We start from the raw sequence: 22185 nt of genomic DNA on the forward strand, positions 1-22185 counted from the left end.
TGTGGGTGTGGCTGAGGCCAACGCCACAGAGCTGCTGGGTATTCATTGGCATGCTTCCCCAGAAACGGGGCCTATTTATAGCACTGCGATGTCCATGACTCGAAGCGAGTTCCGAAATTATGCTTTCTTTAGTCCTTTCAGCCCAGTTCAATAGCGGACCTGATTAGGTGGGCTGCAGCGGGCGTAATTGCGATAAGGCTCGGCCGAGCGACCGGACGCGGGGCATTAGTATGTCCTCCGGCCGGAGGGGGGGGGGGGGAAGGTCAGGTCAGCAGTCTCAGCGGCCCGCCAGCCGGCAGAGGGAAGCGCTGCGTCTGAGTTAGCCGTTGATGCATCCCTGGAGAACGCCGCGGCCGGGCCGGACTGCGAAACGCCATCAGAGGCTTTAATGCGGCCGCCGCCGATGGGTCGTCGTTCGTTCTGAGCTGTTTGTAACGCAGGTGCCGGGCTCCGGGTAGCTGCATAGCGCGCATCCTTACGCGCGACGCCAGGTGACATGTGTCCAACGGAGGTGCCTGCCGGCCGAACCGTTAGAAGAAAAAGAAAACGATAAAAGCATCCGGCGCATTTGATGTGTTTCATGTGTTGTGTAATGTTGTGGTTATGTGGCGAAGAAAACACATATTTACGCTTCTATTTCGCAGACACAAAATCGCCGATGCGGTAAGCTTGCGCTATTGTATCGAGCACACGCCGAACCATTGTCTAGGCAGTGAGACTCACGCAGTCCGCGTGATGCGCCTCAGTCACTCCGCGCATGATATCCCGTGTGGACGATCCAGAGGTTAATGCTGGCCGCTTGGCACACTTCTCCAAAGCGCAGTTCACGCTTGTGCACAGTAATACCGCTCAGACAGTGGGCCGCATAGTCTGAGTGCCCGATCCGTCCGGCCGCTCCGTCCGCTCCCGTCAGACACCTAGCCACCCGTGATGGCGACGTGGTGATGGGGAGGCTCAATGATGGAATGTCTGTAGCGGTAATCAGGTCGTGTATCACCACCCCAATGTCGACCACGGGACAGGCTCGTGCCTCCGTGATCGTCCATGGGTGTAGGAAGAGAGGCGGGGACAGGGACCAGTGTTACGAGAGCCGAGAGACCTGCTGGCAGCGGGGGAGAGAACTCTGGCAAGAAACGCGGCCACTACTGGGGAAGTGAGAGAACTGATCCATTTTGAGGATTCGGTGGGGTTCGTGCTGCCGCCTGCTGGCGGGGCCGCCGGCATTAATCCTCGGCCGGTCACTGCGTCGTCATTGCCGAGCCTTGTCCGACACTGCAGTCGTTGCCGAGCGACAAGCGTTCTTCGGAGGGCCGTTCGCCGGGTCACGTCACTCGGGAGTCGGCGGCAGAGTGTCGCCCGGCAGCGGACGAGGCGGCATCTCGCGCACAAACCTGCACACACGCAGACACATCGATGGACGGATAATTATGCTATATGGGGCGAGTTGTCCTTGGATGATTGATGGACGGCTGTAGAAGCATCTGGCTGTGAGACGGCTGAGGAGCAAGCTGACTGTATAGGACCGAGACTGCTAGCTGCAGCTCTCTTCTCTCTCTCGATCTCTCTCTCCTCTCTCTCTCTCTCGATCCTCTCTCTCTCTCTCTCTCTCTCTCTCTCTCTCTCTCTCTCTCTCTCTCTCTCTTCTCCCATCTCCTCTCTCTCTCTCTCTCTCTCTCTCTCTCTCTCTCTCTCTCTCTTCTGCTCTCCTCGCTCTCTCTTCTCCTCTCTCTCCTCTCTACTCTCTCTATCTCTCTCTACTCTCTCTCTCTCTCTCTTCTCTCTCTCTCTCTTCTCTCTCTTATCTCTCTCTATCTCTCTCTCTCTTCTCTCTCTCTCTCTCTCTCTCTTCTCCTCTCCTCTCTCTCTCTTCCTCTTCTCTCTCTCTCTTCTCTCTCTCTCTCTCTCTCTCTCTCTCTCTCTCTCTCTCTCTCTCTCCTCTCTCTCTCTCTCTCCCTCTATCTCTCTCGCTCTCACCCTCTCCACTTCTCTCGCCGTTTCTCCGCCATTTTTCTCCTTAAGGGCGGCGTTTGGCTGATAGGTGTCCCCCTGCAAATGTCGGACCTGCAGTTAAGCTTCTCTTTGCTACAGCACCAGCTCCACCGACGACTCATACAATGGATTGTGACCAGACTGAAAGGAACACTTGGCTGCAAACAAAGGCAATTGAACGGGTGGAATGGCCTTCTAATTGTCAAGTCCGTCAAGCCAAACGCTTCTCAGCAGAGATTCACACAAGCCATTTACGTTAAACCAAGGCCTTGACCCAAACACGATATCACAACCAACGGCTCGGAGATTGAACGCGCGTGTGCCTGACAGCCAGCGGTGTTGGGCCCTTGCATCTTGTGGCAGACATGACAGACAATAAGGTGGCGCACGTCATAGGCATTGCAATCTAGCAATTTGAATGAGACACGCTGCGAACCTGATCAGACCAGTTCGGTCGATTAAGGGCAGCCTGGCCCTTCGGCAAGCGGACAGGCCAAGTGCCGACACCTGAACGGTCTCGGGTGGCGGTAAAAGGGATCATCAGCCTGATGGATGTGGCAGTCTCGTAACCTCCTCACCTCACATTTGGGACAAGCTGTCAGCAGAAATAACGTACTGAAAATCAAATAGGAAAGGAGTGCAGATAAAGCCACTCCGATGTACCGCGAGTGTGACTGCTTGTCAGCTGATATCACCAGCCCGTTGTCATTTTGTTTGATAGGAGTTCAGACATCCTGGCAAGTTGCGGACGGCTTAGGATCAAGGGCCCGCTACGTGGCTCGATTTCCACCAAAGGCGATTGTGTTTTCGCGCCGAGAAGCGAAGCCTATTAACCTGAGTGCCCTGACCACGCCTTCACGCCGCGTTAAAGATCTTCAGTGCTTCCTGACAGTACTACAAAACAAGCAAAATCGAGAAAAAAAATCCGGAAACGCTCGGACGAGCATACCGGAGCAGAACTGTATGCTGCGTACTGTGGACGACAGTGAGGTGAAGTTGAGAGTGCTTAAAACAAAGTGTCACATGAGTGACCCATGTATACGATTTTACAACTGACATCTGTATGCACCACGAAGTCCCAGACATGCCCGTGTTAAGCACGATTCGTGGCAGTCGGTATATATATGGTGAATTTTGAAGTGTTTTCAGAGCAAAGGAATGTGTACAGATTGCGGAAAACCCACATAATTTGGTCCAATAAAATCACCTCGCAAGATATCGGTGGACAATCCACTTTCACATCCAGTTAAAATGCCTTGCATGATATGAATCGCTTCTCTTTGTGGCACGTTACCACCAAACGCTCGCCCCACCACCAATTCTCCTGTCCTCATGAATAAAAGCGATACCATCCACTGCATGTATTTATTTATCTCAATCGTGATTTGTGAGCACGGGTCTACCACTGCAGCCGCCTGGCGTCATATGCATTCATCGAGCTGGATGGTTGGCGTCTCACTGACCCAGACTGGCCATGTGTCATGTGGGTGTTGGCATCGCTTTACTGCCTGACCAGTTATATGAAGGTTGTTGGTTGATCTCAATCCGCCTCTCCATTTCTGAGGTCAACCGTTCATTCAACGGCATCGAATTAAACCATTTATTCGTATATAAGTCTTGTTTGATGATCTACCTGGTATCGGACTACATTTATTCAATCATGAATGTCAGTTTGGAGATTGAGCTTGATTCCCTGCTTGTTTATTGTGGTTTCCAAACATTTGTGCATTGTTTTGCCATTGTCCCGGTTTTATTCGTAACCTCTCCGTCACATTGGTCTATTGCTAGTATTACGCGCTTCGAATGGCCGATTTTGCAGAGTAATGGCACTAGCAGCACGATATTGGCAAGAACACACACCCATCCTTCCTTTGACCAGCCTTGAAATGCCCTGAGCGCTCATTTGGCTGGCTCTTTTCCGCTCCGTATTTTGGTTGCTTCACCAACCTGTGACGCTGGTTTGAACAAAGTTGAAGCCAGACATTATCAGCGAATTTGTATGTAATGCAATGTGTGGAGTTTAGATAATCGTGTTTCATCAAACCGTTCAATTACAGGCCTGTCAAGCCAACGAACTTGATTTCTTGCGATGTGTGTGAGCCAGAGAAAAGAGACAATTACCCGTGCGTCATCATCGTAATGAAGCAGTTTTCAGCGCTACATCGTCTTTGAAGCGGCCTTGTTAGCTGATGCATTCCACCGGGCTCATCAAACCAGATTGGAGCATGTTACCAGCCTGCCTTTCCTCAGGGTTAGGGCTGATTTCTTCGTGCGGCAACGATATCCCACGTACGGCACAAATTGTGATGTCTCCGCATCACCTGTGTCCGACTGACGCTAACAAACACATGAATTAACACCCACCAAAGGTCTGCCAAGCTGTCCCCTGCAGACGTCCGCCCGAGCCCTGGGCCCGGGAGCCTGGCAGAAAATAATGAATGGGTGCGCGCGGAGAAAACGCCCCTGAAGCGTGGGCGTGGCGCATCACACTAAGACATTCCCGAGATGATTGCTCGAATTACGGAGACGGCCAGTCCGCTCCCAGCTGACACGCGAAGTGCCGTGAGCCACGCCCGTGACTGCCGAAAGCGGGCCGCCCAGACAGCAACGGGGCCTGCAACTTTGGGCGGACGCGCCGTGAGTCACGGGGTTGTCATGGAAACAATCGAAGCGGACTCGTTCGGCGGCCCCGGGCCGTGAACGCCCGGATCCTCTCGGTCGTGGTGCTGGGATGCGATGACACGTTCGCGCGTCATACGGGCGGCTGCCGGTCCCGGCTGGAGGGCTAGACCTAACCGGAGCGGTCACCTGAACTGGGTGACAGACCGCACAGATGAGGCAGTGCAGAGAAATGTGTGCTTGTCCAAGCGGGCCATGCCTCTTCGCATTTGATACCGTTGTCAAGAGGCTGATCGAAAGCCTCTTGTGCCGAGTTGAAGGTATCGCGTATAGCGGAACAGTCTACCCGCCAAATGGAGGGTATGTGCTTGTTCTCTCGTTGAGTTATCTTCTCGAGATGTCACTCGTTGCTTCCCGAAAAAATAACTGGTTGCGAATGGTACGTAGTGAGCCTTAGAACCAATATTTTCAGGAGTTAGTATTAGGCGTAATGAAGTTACTGCGTTTTTTATCGATCGCGTGATTGGTTTAAGCGGCTTAAGCTTCGAAACATGTCATATCTTCAACTAATTATTTGGTAAAGTGAAGAACCGAAACCTGATAGCACTATAGGGATTAGCATCCGCCTGTTTTTTTTATACACGCACTGAGGTTGATCTAAAGCCCCCACGCGGGCAAAAACAGCCGTCTCTTATGCGCTTGTGACAAATGCCGTGCGTCGCCTGAAGCCGGTAACAGATCGCTGTTTTTGCGGCCATGGCGGAGGTGCGCGTCTTTGTTGGCCTGTACACGCGTGACTGGCTGACTGTGTCCGTCGCATTGGAATGGAAATCTCGAGTAACGACTGGACACGGTACTCGAGTGGCTGTGGCGTTCTTCAGCTTTTCACCTCTCACCCTTGGATAAAGTCCTTGCACCAGCGCAGCTGCGCTTCCATGCGTGACCTTTGACCGGTCCGCTGCTCCCGGGCCATGCGAAAGCGGAACTGACCGCACCGAGATATGGGCCGGGTGGCGTCGCGGTCACCCTGCCGCCTGCGGACGGCCCTCCTGTGACCCATAGACGTGCAGAGACTTTGCTAGGCTCACGTTCGTATTCTTCTTAGACTGGTTCTCAAGCTTAGAGTTCCAAGAGGCTGAAAGCAATGTGCACATCGGGCAGGCCCTGTTCTGATGCATTTACTTTCAAGCATGATGACTGGTAAGAATGGATTCTTGCTAACGTTTGCCCTGGTTTACCCTGGTTACCCTGGTTTTGCCCTGGTTTACCTCTCACGGAGCTAACATACACGCACCTTTATAGGATTAAGCCAGATTCCGTGCTTCCCTGAGACCTTTGCAGGTAGCATCGCGGCCACAACGCTTGTCATGAAGTGACACGAAGTACTTGTGCGTGGTCTCTCTGAGACGATGACGCGTTTGCTTGCGCTGACTGGCGAACAGCACTGCTTCCAAAATGACGGCAAAAGCTGGATTAGGTGTCTTCATAGACACACATCGTGACACCGGGAATCTTATCACATAATTACCTCCACCGGCGACGTACACACCATACCGGACAGCCTTCCTGCCCGGTCTAACAGACGCGGCAGCGCTTCCACATCTTCAACTGACGACCAGCATGCTTCGGCGCGCCAGTAGTCGATCACAACACTCGAGAGAGTGACCGGCCGTGCCCCCGTCTGACCCCGGCTGACCCCGGCTGGCCGGGGCTGACCCGGCCGGCTGTCGTCTGGCCGAGGTCGTCCTCGGAGCGCGGGCGGGGCTGGACTTCGGTGCTGTTCCGGTGATGCCCACCTGGCGATCGATACTGGGCCCGCCGACCAACGAGCCACTCCCCCACCCCTATCGATTTTAAATAGCGGAACTGTCGGCGGCGGCGACGGCTTAGGGGAGGACGAGGCTGCCACCGACGGCCCCGGTAAACTGAGGCACGAGCTCGCCGCCGCACCAGGGGTTAACTGCGCGGAGCGCGGCCAGTAAGCGCTGTCCACCTCCGCTGCGTGTGTCTGGCCCAGTAACGGGCAAACGGGCGCCTGGTTCAGTGATAGCTGTGCAGCAGAGCAGGCGCACGGGAAGCTCGCGTCATTTGAATATGGTGGCCATGTTGAAGTTCATGACACACGACTGCCTGGTGTCGTATCGGGCGTTCTCGCCTCAGACAATCGGCGGAAAGAGCCTGCACGACTGTAGGAAACCCCACTCGGCCACTCACGGACTTCATGGACCTGTCGTAAAATTCTGCGGGATAAAATCACCGACCCTGATGGCTTTCGTTCTCGTCTTGTGTGCGAGTGTGGCGACTGGCGGTGTCGTGTGTGGCGACTGGCGGTGTTGTGTGTGGCGACTGGCGGTGCTCCGATGCCAAGTCGGCTAGATGTAGTAGAGACTGAGGGTGGGCGGCGGGGCACTGCGTTATGCTTCGGATCTTCTCAACTGACCTCTCTTTTTGTCGTCGCGATAAGATTCGCTGTTGCAGATTGAAGCTCGCCGTGGGCGGAAACAACCGTGCTTTGTCTGTCAATGTGCTACGACTTCGATTTCACGAACGCCGGACTGCTGTCCATTACGGTGGAGTGCCCGCTGTATCCATCCATTTCCGTAGCGCAAAGGTTCTTTGCGATGCCATTCCAGCGATCCAGCACAAATCTATGAGGTGGAAATAATGTATATGTGGTATCCCTCGAGTTTTATACTTCCTTGCTGGAAAAAACACGGTGCTCTACCGAGATTATAAAGATGTCAAGAAGCTTTTTTCAGTCTCCGGGCTTCTACTTGCCAGTCTGCCATTTCCTCGAGCAAAAGTATCTTCGGATTTATAAGACAGTTCTTTCAGCGCCAGCCCACAGACATCTTTAGTTCCAGGCTTGGCCTATGGACCTGTGATTTGAATCGAGACACGACACTGGTAAAAATGTTCATGCAGTGTAATACACCAAAAGCTTTGTTGGGCGTGATTAAATCGACCACGTTACGCTTATAAGTTATTTTTTACTTCTGTGAAGACTGCAGATCACCGTTCTAACAGGTAATGTCCTCCTAACCTTTGCCACACCGCCCTGCCGTGCTCTCCTGCGTTCCGTTTCTGCTCTCCCGACACGTGCCATCCTGTTGTTCGACTGTATGGTGTTGTCCTGGCGCCATCTCGTCGTCCGGCTCCGGTCGACCACCGCCCTGGCAGTTCGCCGCGCACAAATAAACCGCCACGGACGGCCGACTGCAAGTGACCGCGACCGACCGCGCCCCGGTCGATGCATCGATCGCCGGTCAGTACATGCTGCGTGCGCGGCCGATGCGGCGGCCGCCGTGTTGACCGTCGGCCGTTCTGAGAGGCCGCTTTGTCTCTGTCGGCGGAGGGCCGCCCGGCCGGCCGCGCCCTGCGTTTGTCGGACCGCCGGCCGGCGGTCACGGGGCGGACACGGGCCAGCCGCCACTCCATCTGCGTCGGCCCACTCCAGCGCCGCCGAACACCGCCGCCACTCGCGAATTTATCGCTCCATTGTCGCAACAAACACACACGATCGGCGCGCGGCGCCGCCGCCGTGACGTCACGCGAGCGGCGCCGTGACGTCACGGCGGCGCGTGTGCGGGCCCCGGTGAGCGGCCACGCCCCAGCGCGGCGGCCGTGCTGCCTCCAGCTGAGGCGACGCGGCGCCAGTCACGAACGCGGCCCCACGCCGGCCCGGCCCGTGGCCGCCGCTGAGAGAGTGGAGCGCGACCGGGCAAGACCGCACTGAGGGCGCTGCATGTACGGAAATGTGTCGGTAGTGGCTTAGAAGTCTTGCTTTGGTCGCCGCTCCGAAAAATTAGCGCGTTTGTTGTGCTGTTGTCGCTTTACGCGTACCTCGGCCGGGTAATGATCGCGCGATGGTAGCATCACAGACGCACCAAATTGCGCTATGCGCGCCAGCGTGCTCATGTGCCGGGTAATAAGCCATTGACGCGTATCGAGCGCCGCGCAGCGCCGGTCAGTAGTCGTGATCACCACAGGCGTCGTATCATTGTCCGCGCCAATTGACAAACTGCCCGGCGTGTATGGCCTATGATGGCCGGAATTGGTGGCGTAATGGAACACCGCTGGTCAATAGCGGCCAGGCGCCCACCCGGGAGGACGGCGGAGAGAGGGCGGGCCGCCGTCCGCCAGGAAGGACGGCAGGAGAACGGGCGGGCCTGGTGGCGGGCCGTCCGTCGTCCGCCCGGGAGGACGGCAGGAAGATGGCGAGCTCGGTGGCGGGCTGCCGTCCGCCCGCGAGGACGGCTGGAGAGAGCGCGGACTCGGTGGCGGGCCGTCGTTCGCCCGGGAGGACAGCAGGAGAGAGGGCGGACTCAGTGACGGGGTGCCGCCCGCGCGGGAGGACGGCACGAGAGAGCGCGGACTCGGTGACGGGGTTCCGTCCGCACGGGAGGACGGCAGGAGAGAGGGCGGACTCGGTGGCGGGCTGCCGTCCGCGCGGGAGGGAGGCATGAGGAGCCAGTGAACTCGGCGGGAAGCCGCCGCCGACGTCACTCAATCGACGATAACATGACCGTATATGGAGGAGAGGAAACGGCCGGCGTGGGAGCGGACACGGCAGGCGATGCGGAGGAGTATGGGCTGATAGCGAGAGAACGCGGCTCAGCGTCCGTAGGAGGTAGCGCGATATGGGAGATGACATGACATGATACAGGAGGCGCCATCCGGTATGGAAGGGAACATGGCCTGCTGTGGGGAAGATAGCCGCTCCATCTGCCGGAATATACGGCCGCTTACGTGAGGGAGAACACGATTTAGCGTGGACAAAAACGTGGTATACCTACTAAAAGGAGTCTGATATCAGCCCTCAGCCCGCCTGCACACTCAACTGCCGTAACATGGCGAGGCATGCTGACGCTCCCGCGGACGTGCCTCTGCAGTTTGAACTCGGGACGCGTCCGCCCTGGACCTCAAGGCAGCCGCCCAGACCGGACATGCCGCGGCGGCTGCGGGCGGGGGATGTGTCGGCGGCCGCTCCGGGGCGCCGGGCGCTGTGGCGAAGCTTCCCGCGCCCCGCAGACGCGGGCGCCGCCCCGGCCAGCACTTATGGACGTCAACTTTGCGTCAGATTTTCTCCAGCGGGCTCAGTAGCGGTTTAATTAAATTCGGTCGCCTGATGTCGCTGCGGCGTGCTCGGCTATTTCTGGCGCCCAGCGGAGGCTCTGTTGGAGTCGAGGCGGCCAGTGGCCGACAACGCGCGGCATTTTCGGCGACTGGAAATTAGAAAATCACTGGAGGGCATCGCTCACACCTGGAGGGAATTTCTGCAGCTGACTGGGCAATCACAGACTAGTCAACAGGCTATTAGTGTATTATAAGCTGTTTGATATCGCTTGGCCGGGAAAGTGGGCGAAGTCTTGACACCACATGCTTTTCGTATTCAAATTGACCCGAAATGATCCGGCCGCTGACGAACATTTGAAGTCTGATGAGATCCTGAGTGCCCGGACTCTCGAATGCCCTCAAAATAATCCTCCACATCATCTACAGCGTCCGTCGCGTGACGCTCCAGGGTCGGCGGCCGCTGCTGCTCCAGCATCGCACCCTGCCTGTCGACGAGCGAAACCCTCAGTCGGCCGGGCTCGGAATGTGCCCCGAGGCGATACACCAGGTGTGGCGTGTTGACGGGCGGCCAGCGTTCGCCGTCGGACCGCAGGAGCCATGTTTCTGCTGACGTGGAGTTCACTTCGGCCGCCACGCAATGTGCACTGACCGACGAAATCTTTCCCGGGGATTCTGAGTGAAAGAAGTGAAGGGAATCTTCCTCTCAAGACTGCAATGGAGAGCATCGTTAAAAAATAGTGCGCCAGCGCAAACGACGTGAATCAAGTTAGGTCTGTGGGCATAGTCATAGTTGCCCGGGCAATTGTTGAAAAGAAAATCTGCAGGCCTTACAGCCTTTGCCACCCAGACCTGCGCCATTTCTCCGCTTGTAACCCGTTCCACTCGCATATGAGTCGTGACTCAGAGATTCCCCCTGTGACTCGGCAGTGTGTTCTGCGAAACAGTGCGACACGCCGCGATCTTTCTCGGCGCCGTGTCACGATCTCAGTCAGTACAGCTCGGCGTTCTTTGTAAGCGAACGTGAGGACGAGATTGCAGCTTGCCTGTCGCGCCCACCGGGGGGCCTTTGCGGCGTTCCCTGCTCATGAAGCCGACGGCGCGCCGCCTGTGACGCACTGGCACCTTCTCGCCGTCACCTGCCGGGCCAGCGGAAGCTCGGCGGTCGTCCGACGCCCGCTGGCGGCTACTGCGAGCCGTTTCCGGAGCGGGGGCGGCCCCGAGCGGCCGACTTTCTCCCAGCGTCCGGCGCCCGCTCGCCTCTCACCGGCGCCGGCCGGAGACGCGCCCGTTCCGCCTCCGCCGCGCCGCGTTTGTCACGAGTTTTTCGGGCCTTCGGGAGAGGGACGGAGGGAGGGGGAGGGGTAGAGGTGCGAGAGTACAACGTCAAAACGACTGTGTGTGGAAACTGGAAGGAGAGTTGGGCTGGGCGATGCAAGGGATTTCGGTGGACTTAAGCATCCTAAGCACGTCAAAGTCACCTGCGCCGCCAATGTCACCGGCGGGCAGCGGTGCCGCTGCACCAGTCCGGCCGCCAGAGCCCACACACTCGTCAAGGCCCCACACCCGTCGTGCCGCCGCCCGCTGGTGGAGGTCAGTGACCCGCTGGCGGCCAGCGCCGAGCGGCCGGGACTGGTGGACCGGGGATGACGCGTAAACGTACGACGACGCGCGCTCGCTTGAGTGCGGGTAGCTCCTGCGTCTGCTGTGGGCAGGGTTGGTGTCCACCGATTGCCCACAGCGGTGTAGGCAGTTGCTGCGTCTGCTGTAGGCAGGGTTGGTGTCCACCGACTGCCCACAGCAGTGTAGGCAGCTGCTGCGTGTGCTGAGGGCAGGAGGGGGTGCGGGCGACTGATTCGGCTACAGCGGCTCGTGAGCACACCCAGGGGATGATGGGCTGTCGGCTGCGGCCGACGGCACTACTCTCAGCAGAGCCGCAGCGGGGCGGCGCCACCGGCGCTCCCGACCTCCGTCCCGGATCAACAAAGTTACCCCAACTTTGCGAAGAGACGTCATAAAGAGGAAACTTTCATAATATTGTTACCTCCCGGGGAAAACTGATGGCGTCTGGATCATACGTCCACCGCCGACGAGAAACTGGATGCAGACGTTCCTAGTAGTGGTCGAGCACGGAGCGGTGGAGCGTTGGGGTGTTTTGATGCCCATCACTGACTGCCCGGATGTCTTATATCGCATTATGTTTGAGATTGATTATATCAGATTGTGGTGCGGTTTAGGCATCGAGGGTACAGTCCAGGTGCATGAGAAGTGGGCCATGTGTACAGCAAGGTTTTGTGAGGTGCCACACCAACTGATGACTTGTATCTGACTGGAACAGGCAAGGTTATGGTTTTATTTCAAGATATCTCTCCCCATAGCCTTTATACTCTTCACCCACCATTTCACCCCAGACAGAGTAGTTGCATTGGTCACACGGTGGGTGACAAGTTTGACATTGCGTTGAATGAAGCTACGTCGGAGGCACGGCGAAAAGAGCCAGCGACCTGGTGCTTTAAGAATGATTCAAACATGCGCATTGTCATTTGTGTGCCATTGTGCTATATACACTTTACTCCCGGTCCTCTGTGTCTTCACTTTGACTGCAAGGCTTTTCACGGAGCCGTGCCAGTTAGCCATCTTGCGACCAAAACGCCCCCTTTCCGGCCGCTATTGAGACCACAGCTGCGGAAACCAATTTGACTCTGCAGCTGTTGGTATCTCGCCCGGTGACGCGACGTGTGACGATGTCTTGTTGGCATGCAACTTCCCCGCTGTGGATACAATGGCGCGCTGCAGCTGCAGAGCCTTCCGCGCCGTAATGTCCGTGTTATCCTAATCGTTGAACACGACCCAATTGCTACTTCTGTGTTCAATTATGTAAATTGCCTGATGCATTCCAGAACGTGCGCCAATTCTAGCCAAGCCTAGTACAGATTGCATGAACGTGCTGCTGCGATTGGCGCTTCACTGTACACCAGTTCCATCGCCGTGCTTGTCTCTGGCCATGTCACTCACTGCCTGGTGATCTTCCGGCAGACGGCCTGAACGAGGTGTCGGCGGAGCTGGAGCTGCAGGTGCGCTTGGTAACGGACGACATGCTCTTCAACTCGGTCACCCTCCGGTTGGGCGAGATGACGTCGCAGGCCTTCCTCAGCCCGCAGATCTTCTCCCTATTCAAGGACGGACTGTCGGCCGTTCTGTCCGTGCACAAGGAGCAGATCGTCGTCTTCAACGTGCAGGTGCGTGCAGATCATGGGTTGGTCAGTACAGACGAACCAACGCGGCGTTATGGAATAAATTCGGGTCTCCAGGGGATTTGGATACACTTATTGTGGACGACCATTCCCAGACGAACCGCTGCCAGTCTTGTGCTGCGTTCGGCAGAGCTCCCATTATATGTGCAGCATATTGTTTGCAATTAGTGTATGGCCGCTAGTTGTCGGACCGTGCAACAGCAGGGGTGAGGATGTTTCGTGGGATAGCCATGATTTCGCTCAATCGCGCTCGTTTTAAGGCTTGCATATCTTGTGTAATAACGGACTCCCGAGATGGTATACTGATATGGTAGAGTGTTTTCCTCTATTTCAATCCCACTCGAAGTTCATCCGCTGGGCATCGTCTTGCACGATTCAACTCAATGACTACAGCAGCTCGCGTTTATTGCTGGCGCTTGGAGCAAGACAGCATTAGAGCGGAAGGCACGTGTGTCCAGTGCACAAGTCGGCGGCGTTCAGTCCGGCCAGTGGGCTTCTGTCATCCTAAGAAGGAGAGCCTGCGGAAAGCTGATGTCCCACCCAGACGCCAGGCAGCCTGTCCGGTTGAGCTAAATTACAGCAGCATCCCTCGGTGTCGCATGCTTCGGCTTCCGAGGCTGAGACTGTGCCTCGCGGAGCTTCGAGTCTAGTTGGCAGTCGGGCTGCTCCGCCGGTGGGCCACTCGGTCTCGCCTCCCGAACCGGTACCAAACCACTCGCCGTTACGGCCAGCCAAGTTGTGTTGTAAACCGGTCAGATTCTCTTCGGTTCTGTGCCAATACCGCCGCTTGGGGTAGCGTCATGGCAAATTTTTTCTGGGGCTTAACCTGTTCCCACCAATGCTGATTGTCCCTGGCTGACTGGGTCACCAGCCTATAGCTGCTTGCATCGCAGCTGCCGTCATCGCTTGGGCCGGCTCTGTGAAGGCTGTGCTCGGAGTTCCGTATTGACTACTCCCCAGTGAACCCCAGCTACAAAATGAACACGTCGCCCATGCTATGGTGTCATCGGCTTTCTGAATGAGGACATTTATCACCTTCAGAAATGATGGCCGATACTGCGCTGCCACTGCGAGTGCCGCATTCCGCAACATGATAACAGATCACATGCTTCCGCGTCGAGACTGCCTGGCAATTGTAGACTCAAACGCGTACTGAGCTGTAGAACACGTCCCCACGTCGATGACCCCGCGTCTGTGACTGTTGCGCAGGACGACACCGAGGTGAAGGAGCGCATCTTGAACGTCAGCTTCTCGGCGCTGGCGTCCGATGGCGGCGGCGGCTTCATCAGCCAGCAGCACATCCAGGAGCGCGTCTACCTCAACAGGGCCGTGCTGGCTAAGCTGGCCGCCGTTCAGGTCAGCCTACGGCGTCGCTATGTTGTCTGTCCCTGCCGGTCTGTATGCGTCCGACCATGCACCTGCTTGCTGGAGTATGTGTTTGTGTGAATGATACGGTTTGCGCGGCCTATATGTTTGGTGTATGTAGTCGTTAATGGATCCAACTTTTGCGTGACCTCGACCGGTGATTAAGGTTGTGCCATAGCCGTGGTGTCTGTGCATGGGACCACAGGTGCCAGAGCTGTGTGTGAGTGCACGAGGCCGTTTGCTGAGCGTGTGGACAATCACGCGCATGGTCAGCGCCCGTGTCGGCCGGCCTCCAGTCCTGCCGCATCTGATGGCGATAGGCTGTCCCCATTACGTCCGCCCGATGGATGCTGAAGGTGTGCTGGCGCTCGGAACGCCTCGCGTCGTCCTCTCAGTGCCCAGCCGCTGGCAGTCATCTCCCGGCCAACTGGCGCTCCAGATTACACCGGCATGCCATCCGGCCAGCCGGATCGGCTCCGGTGCCGTGCGGCCGGCTGGATCGGCTCCGGTGCCGTGCCACCAGCTGGATCGGCTCCGGTGCCATCCGGCCGGCTGGATCGGCTCCGGTGCCATCCGGCCAGCTGGATCGGCTCCGGTGCCATGTGGCCAGCCGGATCGGCTCCGGTGCCATGTGGCCAGCCGGATCGGCTCCGATGCCATCCAGCCGGCGTTCGCGGCCCGCTTTACGGGGGCCCTGCGATGCGACCGCGGTCGGTCTGGCAAACAGACGGCAGCGGCGGGCCGGGGCGGCCCGGGGCCGGGACCGGGCCGGGCCGGCCGGTGACACCCCGGCTCGGCGCTGATATGGGGCTCCCGGGAGAGCGCTCGGTGCCAGCCAGACGGCGGCGGCCGGGAAAGTCTGGCGGCGAGTGGCAGAGCACAGCGCTGCTCGGCAGCCGCGGTGGATGGTGGGCGGGCTTCCACGAAGTCGGGCACCAGCGGGCGTGGCATGCTCCCTGCATGGGAGCGGATGCTCGACTGACCGCGTGCAGTCGCGGAATGCGCTGCTGGAAGTCCGCAGCCTGTAAGTGCAGTGGCGGCGCCCTTTACCATCCACAGCTCAGTGTCTGTGCGTCTACTTGGTAAACCTGCTGGGCTGGGTAGTAAAAAGCGCGACAGCCAGGTGGCATGGTCGCCACTACAGCATAGCGTCGGATAATGCAAACATGCAGAGTAAGTCCAACCGCAGCATTGAGCAGGGTCTGGAATGCGGTCTTTCTCTCTATGGCTGGGCTTAAGACCAGCTTTAGATTAATGCATCATTGCTTGGTATGAGTCTATATTGCAATACCCGTTACACCGGAGCGCATTGTTTCACAATAGTCTCGTGTGCCTTATTATTTCACAATCTAAAGAACTTCAGATCGTTACGTCCATGAATTTGCATGGAATGTGGGCATTGTAGCTCCTGAAGTACTCTGCCATATCAACATATTTCTGTTCATGAAACCTTGCACGGTATCATAATAAAAAATGTGCGCAATTTTTCATGACACTGTGCTTGCAGTTCTATATTATTCGCTCCTTATCTATTACGCACACTAATTCGACACCGCAATATTTGTGACAGTTGGTGTAAAAGGTATTATCAGATTGCTGTAAGTAATTTTTGACCCAACAATTCTCGCACACGCCGATCAAACAGCATGGAAAAATATGTTCCCGTGTTCTCTCTCTCTCTCTCGTGCTCTCTCTCTCTCTCTCTCTCTCTCTCTCTCTCTCTCTCTCTCTCTCTCTCTCTCTCTCTCTCTCTCTCTCTCCTCTCTCTCTCTCTCTCTCTCTCTCCTCTCTCTCTCTCTCTCTCGCTCTCTCTCTCTCTCTCTCTCTCTCTCTCTCCTCTCTCTCTCTCTCTCTCTCTCTCTCTCTCTCTCTCTCTCTTCTCTCTCTCTCTCTCTCTCTCTCTCTTTCTCCACCCCCTCCCCTCTTCCCCACCCTCCCTCTCGCTCGTTCTCCTCGCGGCCGCCACCGCGGGCGGACCACAAAAACTGGGTCCGTCGGCCGTCGACCGCCGCCGGACCGGACCGTGGCCGCGCTGCCGCACGCGGCGGGCCGAGCGGCGACATCACGCTGCGTGACGCGCGGCGGCGGCCGGCCCGTCATGCCGACCAGCGCCCCAGCGGTCGGTCGTCATGGCGACCAGCGCCCCAGCGGCGCTGACGCTGGGCAGGGCGGCGGTCCGGGTGCCAGCCCAGCGAGAGCTGGCCCGCAGGCTGCTTTGCGTTGCTGCTGGGTGCTTAAGCTATGTTGACGTACTGCAGGGGAGCAGGAGACTCGAAGCAGGCCTCGAGGCGTATCACCGGGGTGGAAGACAATGAATCAAATAAAATAAATAGTGGAAGTAGAAAATAGTGGAAGATGGAGCAAACGCGTGTACTCGACATCTCTCTCCCGTGTTTCTTCGATCATTTTGCTGGTTGCCTGCAGAGTGTTTGGAAGTGTTCAAATGAGCTAAAACTATTCTTGACATTTTGTCCGTTTTATTCTGACAGACAGCGCAAGAACAGGACCCGCATTCGGGTGACCGGCATTGTAGCAATGCACACTACTCCGTACCTACACATGCACCACCATCCAAATTTCTAACCTAGTGCTCTCCCTCTCATTGATGCTTCGGGGTTTCTGGCATTGGTTTGACGGCCGCTTTGCGAGACCTCCTTCATTGCACTGCCCTCGTCGAACGCTGTCGTGCTGACGGTCGCCCCGGTCCTGTCCGGGACACCATTTAGCACCATGTTGTGAACGAGGACAGTTTTTCTCGGCGGAGGTGATGTGCGGGGCGTCGGGCGTTATTCATAAGCCTGACAATGGCCTGACGTTCCGCGCCTGCCGGTGGCAGCGCGGGAGATATTGGAAAACTCGAGGTGCGGCGTATCTGCCGCAAACTGTTTTGTCGCAGGCTGAATGTGTCTCGATCCGAGTGAGTGCTTCGTGTGTGTCGCGCGCAGCGTGTTTCTATGATGTGTCGCCTGCAGACCTGAAGGCGCAATATTGCCGGCCGAGGAGTTCGTTCGAAAATTCATTTCCACACTGTCTGCCCGGGCACACATTTCGTCGTTTTTTGCGCAAAGTTTTTACGTCACCTTTCTGTCGACGCTCTGTTCAAATGGATCGCAAAAAGTTCGGAAATGAGCAGGGACCTTGAATGCAGATTTTCAGCCCGCTGTGTGCTATCGCATCACGTTGATAGACATCCCAGGGTCGCGCACGCTGGGGTGCGCCCTTCCTGTTCGCGGCCTGGCACAGCTTGACCTGACCCTTGATGTGACCTGACGGCCGACCTTCACCACCGAGCCTAACGGAACACGCCGCCCCGCAGGTGCTGCCGTTCGACGACAACCTCTGCGTGCGCGAGCCGTGCCTCAACTTCGACAAGTGTCTGACGGTGCTCAAGTTCGGCAACGCCACTGGCTTCATCCACAGCCAGAGCATCCTCTTCCGGCCCATCTACCCCGTCAGCACCTTCGCCTGCCGCTGCCCGGCGGGATTCGCCGGTGAGTAATGGCTCTCGGCGGTGGCCGCCACGTGTCGGCGAGGGCGGCACGGAGGGTCTGTGGCTCGGGTGGACTCAACCGAGGAGCCCCCGGCGCCGGGAGCTGGCGATCACGGTCGTAGAGGTAAGAGAGTCAACCGGCGTTTTACGTCGAGATTAGGGGATCAGGTAGCATTTACTGTCGGGCTAAGCGCGCAGCCATCGCGTCCGTCGGAAGGGATGCGCAGTTTACATCCACGATCTGAACAGAGTTGATGCGTCCCGCCCGTCGTCTGGATCACAGACCTGCGAAAAAGCAGCGGAATCGTGGAATCAGTCACGCCTTCAGCGCCTGGCCCGAGAACTGACTGTGGACGGGCGCTGGGCGTCGAGATTATCCGAAGGCCACCGTCGAAGCCAGCGCGGGATCGGCTTTCAGCAGAGACTAATGAGCACTGATCGATGGAGACAGCCGGCGCCTGGCCGGGGCTCTCGGCTCGGCCAGGGTGGCTCGTCCTCCACCCACGCCGCCTCACATAACACGAGCAACAAGCATCCCGCCCGCTCTCGCCCGGCCTCGGCGGACGAGATCTCGGGTGCGGAGAGTGAGCGCAGGCGAAAGTGAAGTGACGCAGTGGCCGAATGTATAGGCCTTTGGTTGTCGCTTACGCAGAGAGAGCCGAAAGAAGACGAAGCGGTGCGGTGGAGTGTAGATGGGGGTCATGTGTAGTCACTGCCACCACACACGATTTTACAGTCGTGGAGGAAGGCTCTGATGCTCTGAGTGGGTAGATGGGGCTTACTACCAGCATATGACAGTGCGATTAGCTCCTCAAATATAACGCAAGCGCTATTGCATTTTTGATGCCTCTTTTTGTTGCATATAAGTATGCTGCCAACTTGGATATAACGTACTAAGCCCTTGCCAGTCACGTAATATCCGTTTTCTTCTGACCGCCTTGATGCCAATAGATTAGGCCAACCTAAAAAACTGCAGTAACGGCTTGCTGCAGACTGGTCACGGCAAAAATCGTCCAGCCGTCAATGGTTGACTTCGTCAGCGCGCCGTTCGGCCCAGCGTGGCATAACGGCCGTTTCTCCCGGAGAAACGGCGTGACAAACGGTGTGGCGTCCCCGTGTGGCAACTGGTGCATGGCGAGGCTGTTGACTCGTGATCTCACAAAACAACGCAGCGGTTCTGTCCGCCCACCAAAGGCCCGACTGTGAAATATTGCCGGCCGCCATCCTACGCCGTCGTTTGAGGGCTCCCGCACGGCGCTGGTGCTCCAGCTGGTTAGCCGCCGACGCGGCGTCGTGCCGTCGTGTCGTTTGCTGACGACGCCGTGTGTTGTCCGGTGTTCACTGCGGGGTTCATCCGCGCTGTCCTGGCGGTATTCTTGAAAAACTAACCTCACGATAACCTATGACGCGTACCATAAGCCCAATTTTAGGCTTTGCGCAATGTCCAGGTGGCGAAAATATGTACGGGAATTTGGACGAATCTCCCCCCGGTGAGATTTTCTCACCATTCTCGTGTTCCAGTCATCATATGAGCCTAATCGCGCTGTCATTGAACCTGTCCAATCGAGAACAGCTGCTTTGGAGAGTGATAAGCTCTCCGAGGCAACCCCATACGCCGTCGCCGTGTCGTTTGATCCCTAGTTCTGAACGCGGCGGTCCCGACTGCGCACGCCGGCCAGTCCGGCGGCCTGCCGCGCAGCGTTGCACTCCTGCCACGCTGATTGGGCGGCATGATTGATCTGGTGATTGGGCGGTGATAGGGACCGGTTTTTGCCACCGGTCCGCCAATGCCCGCCCATGTCAAGATGACTGATACCGTGGCCGTGCATCGCTGTGGATCTCGTAACACGTCATTAAGCTGACCGCTGCGACTGGCCGCTGTATTGCACGTTATTCACGCACCGATGATTTCTAGGTGTTCAACGTTTGGCTCATGGCTCTTTACCGCGTTTCTGTAGAAAGCTCAGTTCTGTGCAAGCGCAAGCACTGGTACACACAAAAGATTAGCACACATGCTCCGGGAGTGTCGATGCACCAATAACACAGGCCATTTGTAACATGCCGAACTTCGGCCGTTCCATTCTCAATTGCATTTTGGGAATCTTCTATTTCGATTTTATATTTATTCTCGCGCAATCATGCTAGGTGATAAATAATGATATGCTATCATAATTTTGCTTGAAATGTTTTTCCAGGTAGATATCAAACATGGCCGCGAGGCTCAGACATTTTTGTTTTTGTCTGCGTACTGAACAATCAAAAAACATTATGAGCTCAGAGTTCTTATGAAGTCGGTCGTCAACCATCATTATATCAGCAGGCACAGGTTGAGCGACGTTATCAATCAAGCGTGGGTCATATTGTCAATACTCGACGTTATAAAGCCATACATCATAAAACAAAACTCGAACATCCCAGACACGATACACGGTCCTGTACCCCAAGCGCTGCACGAAACTGGACCGGCCAGGCTGGAAGGGTGCGATGACCCATGCCGAGCACTAGGGCAGCTAATTACTTCCACGAACATCATAATTTACTGGCTGCACTGGCCAGCATCAAGACGCGGGCGTCAGTGTTTGCCTGACGTTCGTAATGAGCAATTTTACAGCCTATTGCTCGGCATGGTTCCTGGTAATCTTCCGACTTAGCCACCTGTGCTCCGGCAGCCCTTGGCGTGGACCCGCGGATCGGGTGTCAGGTTATGGCAGCTCGGACGGTTTATGCTTTTGACACATTTGTGCGTCAGTGTCTGTATTAGAATCCGTGAAATTTTCTGGATTTATGTGTGTATGTTTCAAAATGTAATTGTTTTCTTAACCTTGTTTAGCCGTAATCATAACACAGCTTGAAACGTCGAGTATTGGCAATGTAACCAATGTTTGCTAGGTAATTTCGCTTGATCACAACCTCCTGGCATAATACGGGTCGACAACCGTTGATATAACAACTCTGAACTCATACTGCCGAAAAACCTGCGGCTCAAGGCCTTTCCCTGCTTATTTGAAATCCCAAAACATGTCTGCCACTCATTAAGCCTGCGTCGTTCTTTTAACGCCGGAATAGTCGAGCGTGTTTTTGTTGCCGAAGTGTCGATGAAAGAGTTGTGAAACTGGCAGCACACGCGAGCGGCGCTCCAAACCGCGTCTCCGGCTGACAGCGTGGCTGCTGAACGTATAGCTGCGAACACAGCGCCACCATAAACCCCCGTGTGTCCAACACGCTGGCGTCTGCTCCGGCGCCTTCGTCCGCTCGCACCTGTTGACGGCTCCGGCGCGCCCTTGCTCCCCAGGGATGCGCGAGTTCTACGAGTGCGACGCCGAAGTGAACCTGTGCTACAGCCAGCCGTGCCAGAACGGCGGCACGTGTCGCCGACGCGAAGGCGGCTACACGTGCGTTTGCCCGCTGGGATATGCCGGTGAGTGCGACAGCGGTAGGGGGCGGCTACGCGTGTGTCTGCCCGCTGGGATACGCCGGTGAGTGCGACAGCGGTAGGGGGCGGCTTCACGAACGCCTGGGTCTCGCGATGGTGCTCCTCAGATCTGCGGCGAAGAGGAACGGTGCCTGTTCTGGCAGTGGCCGCTGCTTCTCTCCCGAGGTGGGCTGTTTATCTGTGGCTGCTAGTTTTTCTCAGCCGCTTAAGCGTGAGGGGTGAGGGTGAAGGGATGGGGGGGGGGGAGGCAGTGAGCATACAGTGGGAGCGGACGGGCGATTCGTTGAACGCCATTTCGCGGTGAGTGCCGATTGCCCCTCGACATCCACCGCGCCTCTCACCGCGGGCGGCTCACCGCGCGAAGCGCGCTCCGTCGAGTCCAAGACTGTAGGGGCCTCACGCGGTCCCTCGGGCGGCGCGCTGGCATGTGTAATAGAATCCGACGCGCGACAGTCGCCGGCGGCGCGGATTAAGCCGGGCTCCGCCGGCTGCAGTGATGCATTATGGCCGGGGTCGCGGCGAACCAGGCGGCCGCAATTAGGAGGTCGGTGAATGTCTGCCGAGCCGCGGCCGCACGCGTCGGGACGGAGCCTGATCCGGAGTGATTACGCAGAAACGTCATCTGTGACGTTCGCTGACTTGGCGATGCTGTGCTGAAAGCCATTCCTCTGTATGTTGAAATGGGACGTCTTGAAAAAGTTGTTGGGTGCTTGGTTGGTGGCAGTTTTTGGGCGTGACGGGGCTGCACGAGGTCGCTGCCTGGGACGAAATAGTGACCTCTGACACCCAGCGTGGAGCATTTTGGACCACCAGCTGATAATACTGCGAAGGCCGTATGCATCGTGTGTGTTCTGATTACCGACCACGGCCTATACACTGAGGTCTGTGCCCAACGCACTATCCACAGACTCAAGTTTCTAGTCTGAAGGGGCGTATGCGAATAGTAGCCGGGGTCACGTCCT

General features: G+C 56.9%; 1 protein-coding gene across 1 annotated transcript in view; it reads left to right on the forward strand.

Annotated features, from left to right (window-relative positions):
* stan (Protocadherin-like wing polarity protein stan) overlaps positions 1-22185 on the forward strand; it is a gene marked incomplete at its 3' end in the record, with an annotated part of 64591 nt that overhangs the window by 15560 nt on the left and 26846 nt on the right. Inside the window, 4 exon segments of the mRNA XM_037231866.1 lie at positions 12718-12920; positions 14145-14291; positions 17617-17791; positions 21083-21223. Coding sequence (XP_037087761.1) covers positions 12718-12920; positions 14145-14291; positions 17617-17791; positions 21083-21223 — 666 coding nt within the window.

Source organism: Pollicipes pollicipes, unplaced genomic scaffold (genome assembly GCF_011947565.3).
Source record: "Pollicipes pollicipes isolate AB1234 unplaced genomic scaffold, Ppol_2.1 Scaffold_6686;HRSCAF=7923_pilon_pilon_pilon, whole genome shotgun sequence".
NCBI classification, from domain to species: Eukaryota; Metazoa; Arthropoda; class Thecostraca; order Pollicipedomorpha; family Pollicipedidae; genus Pollicipes; species Pollicipes pollicipes.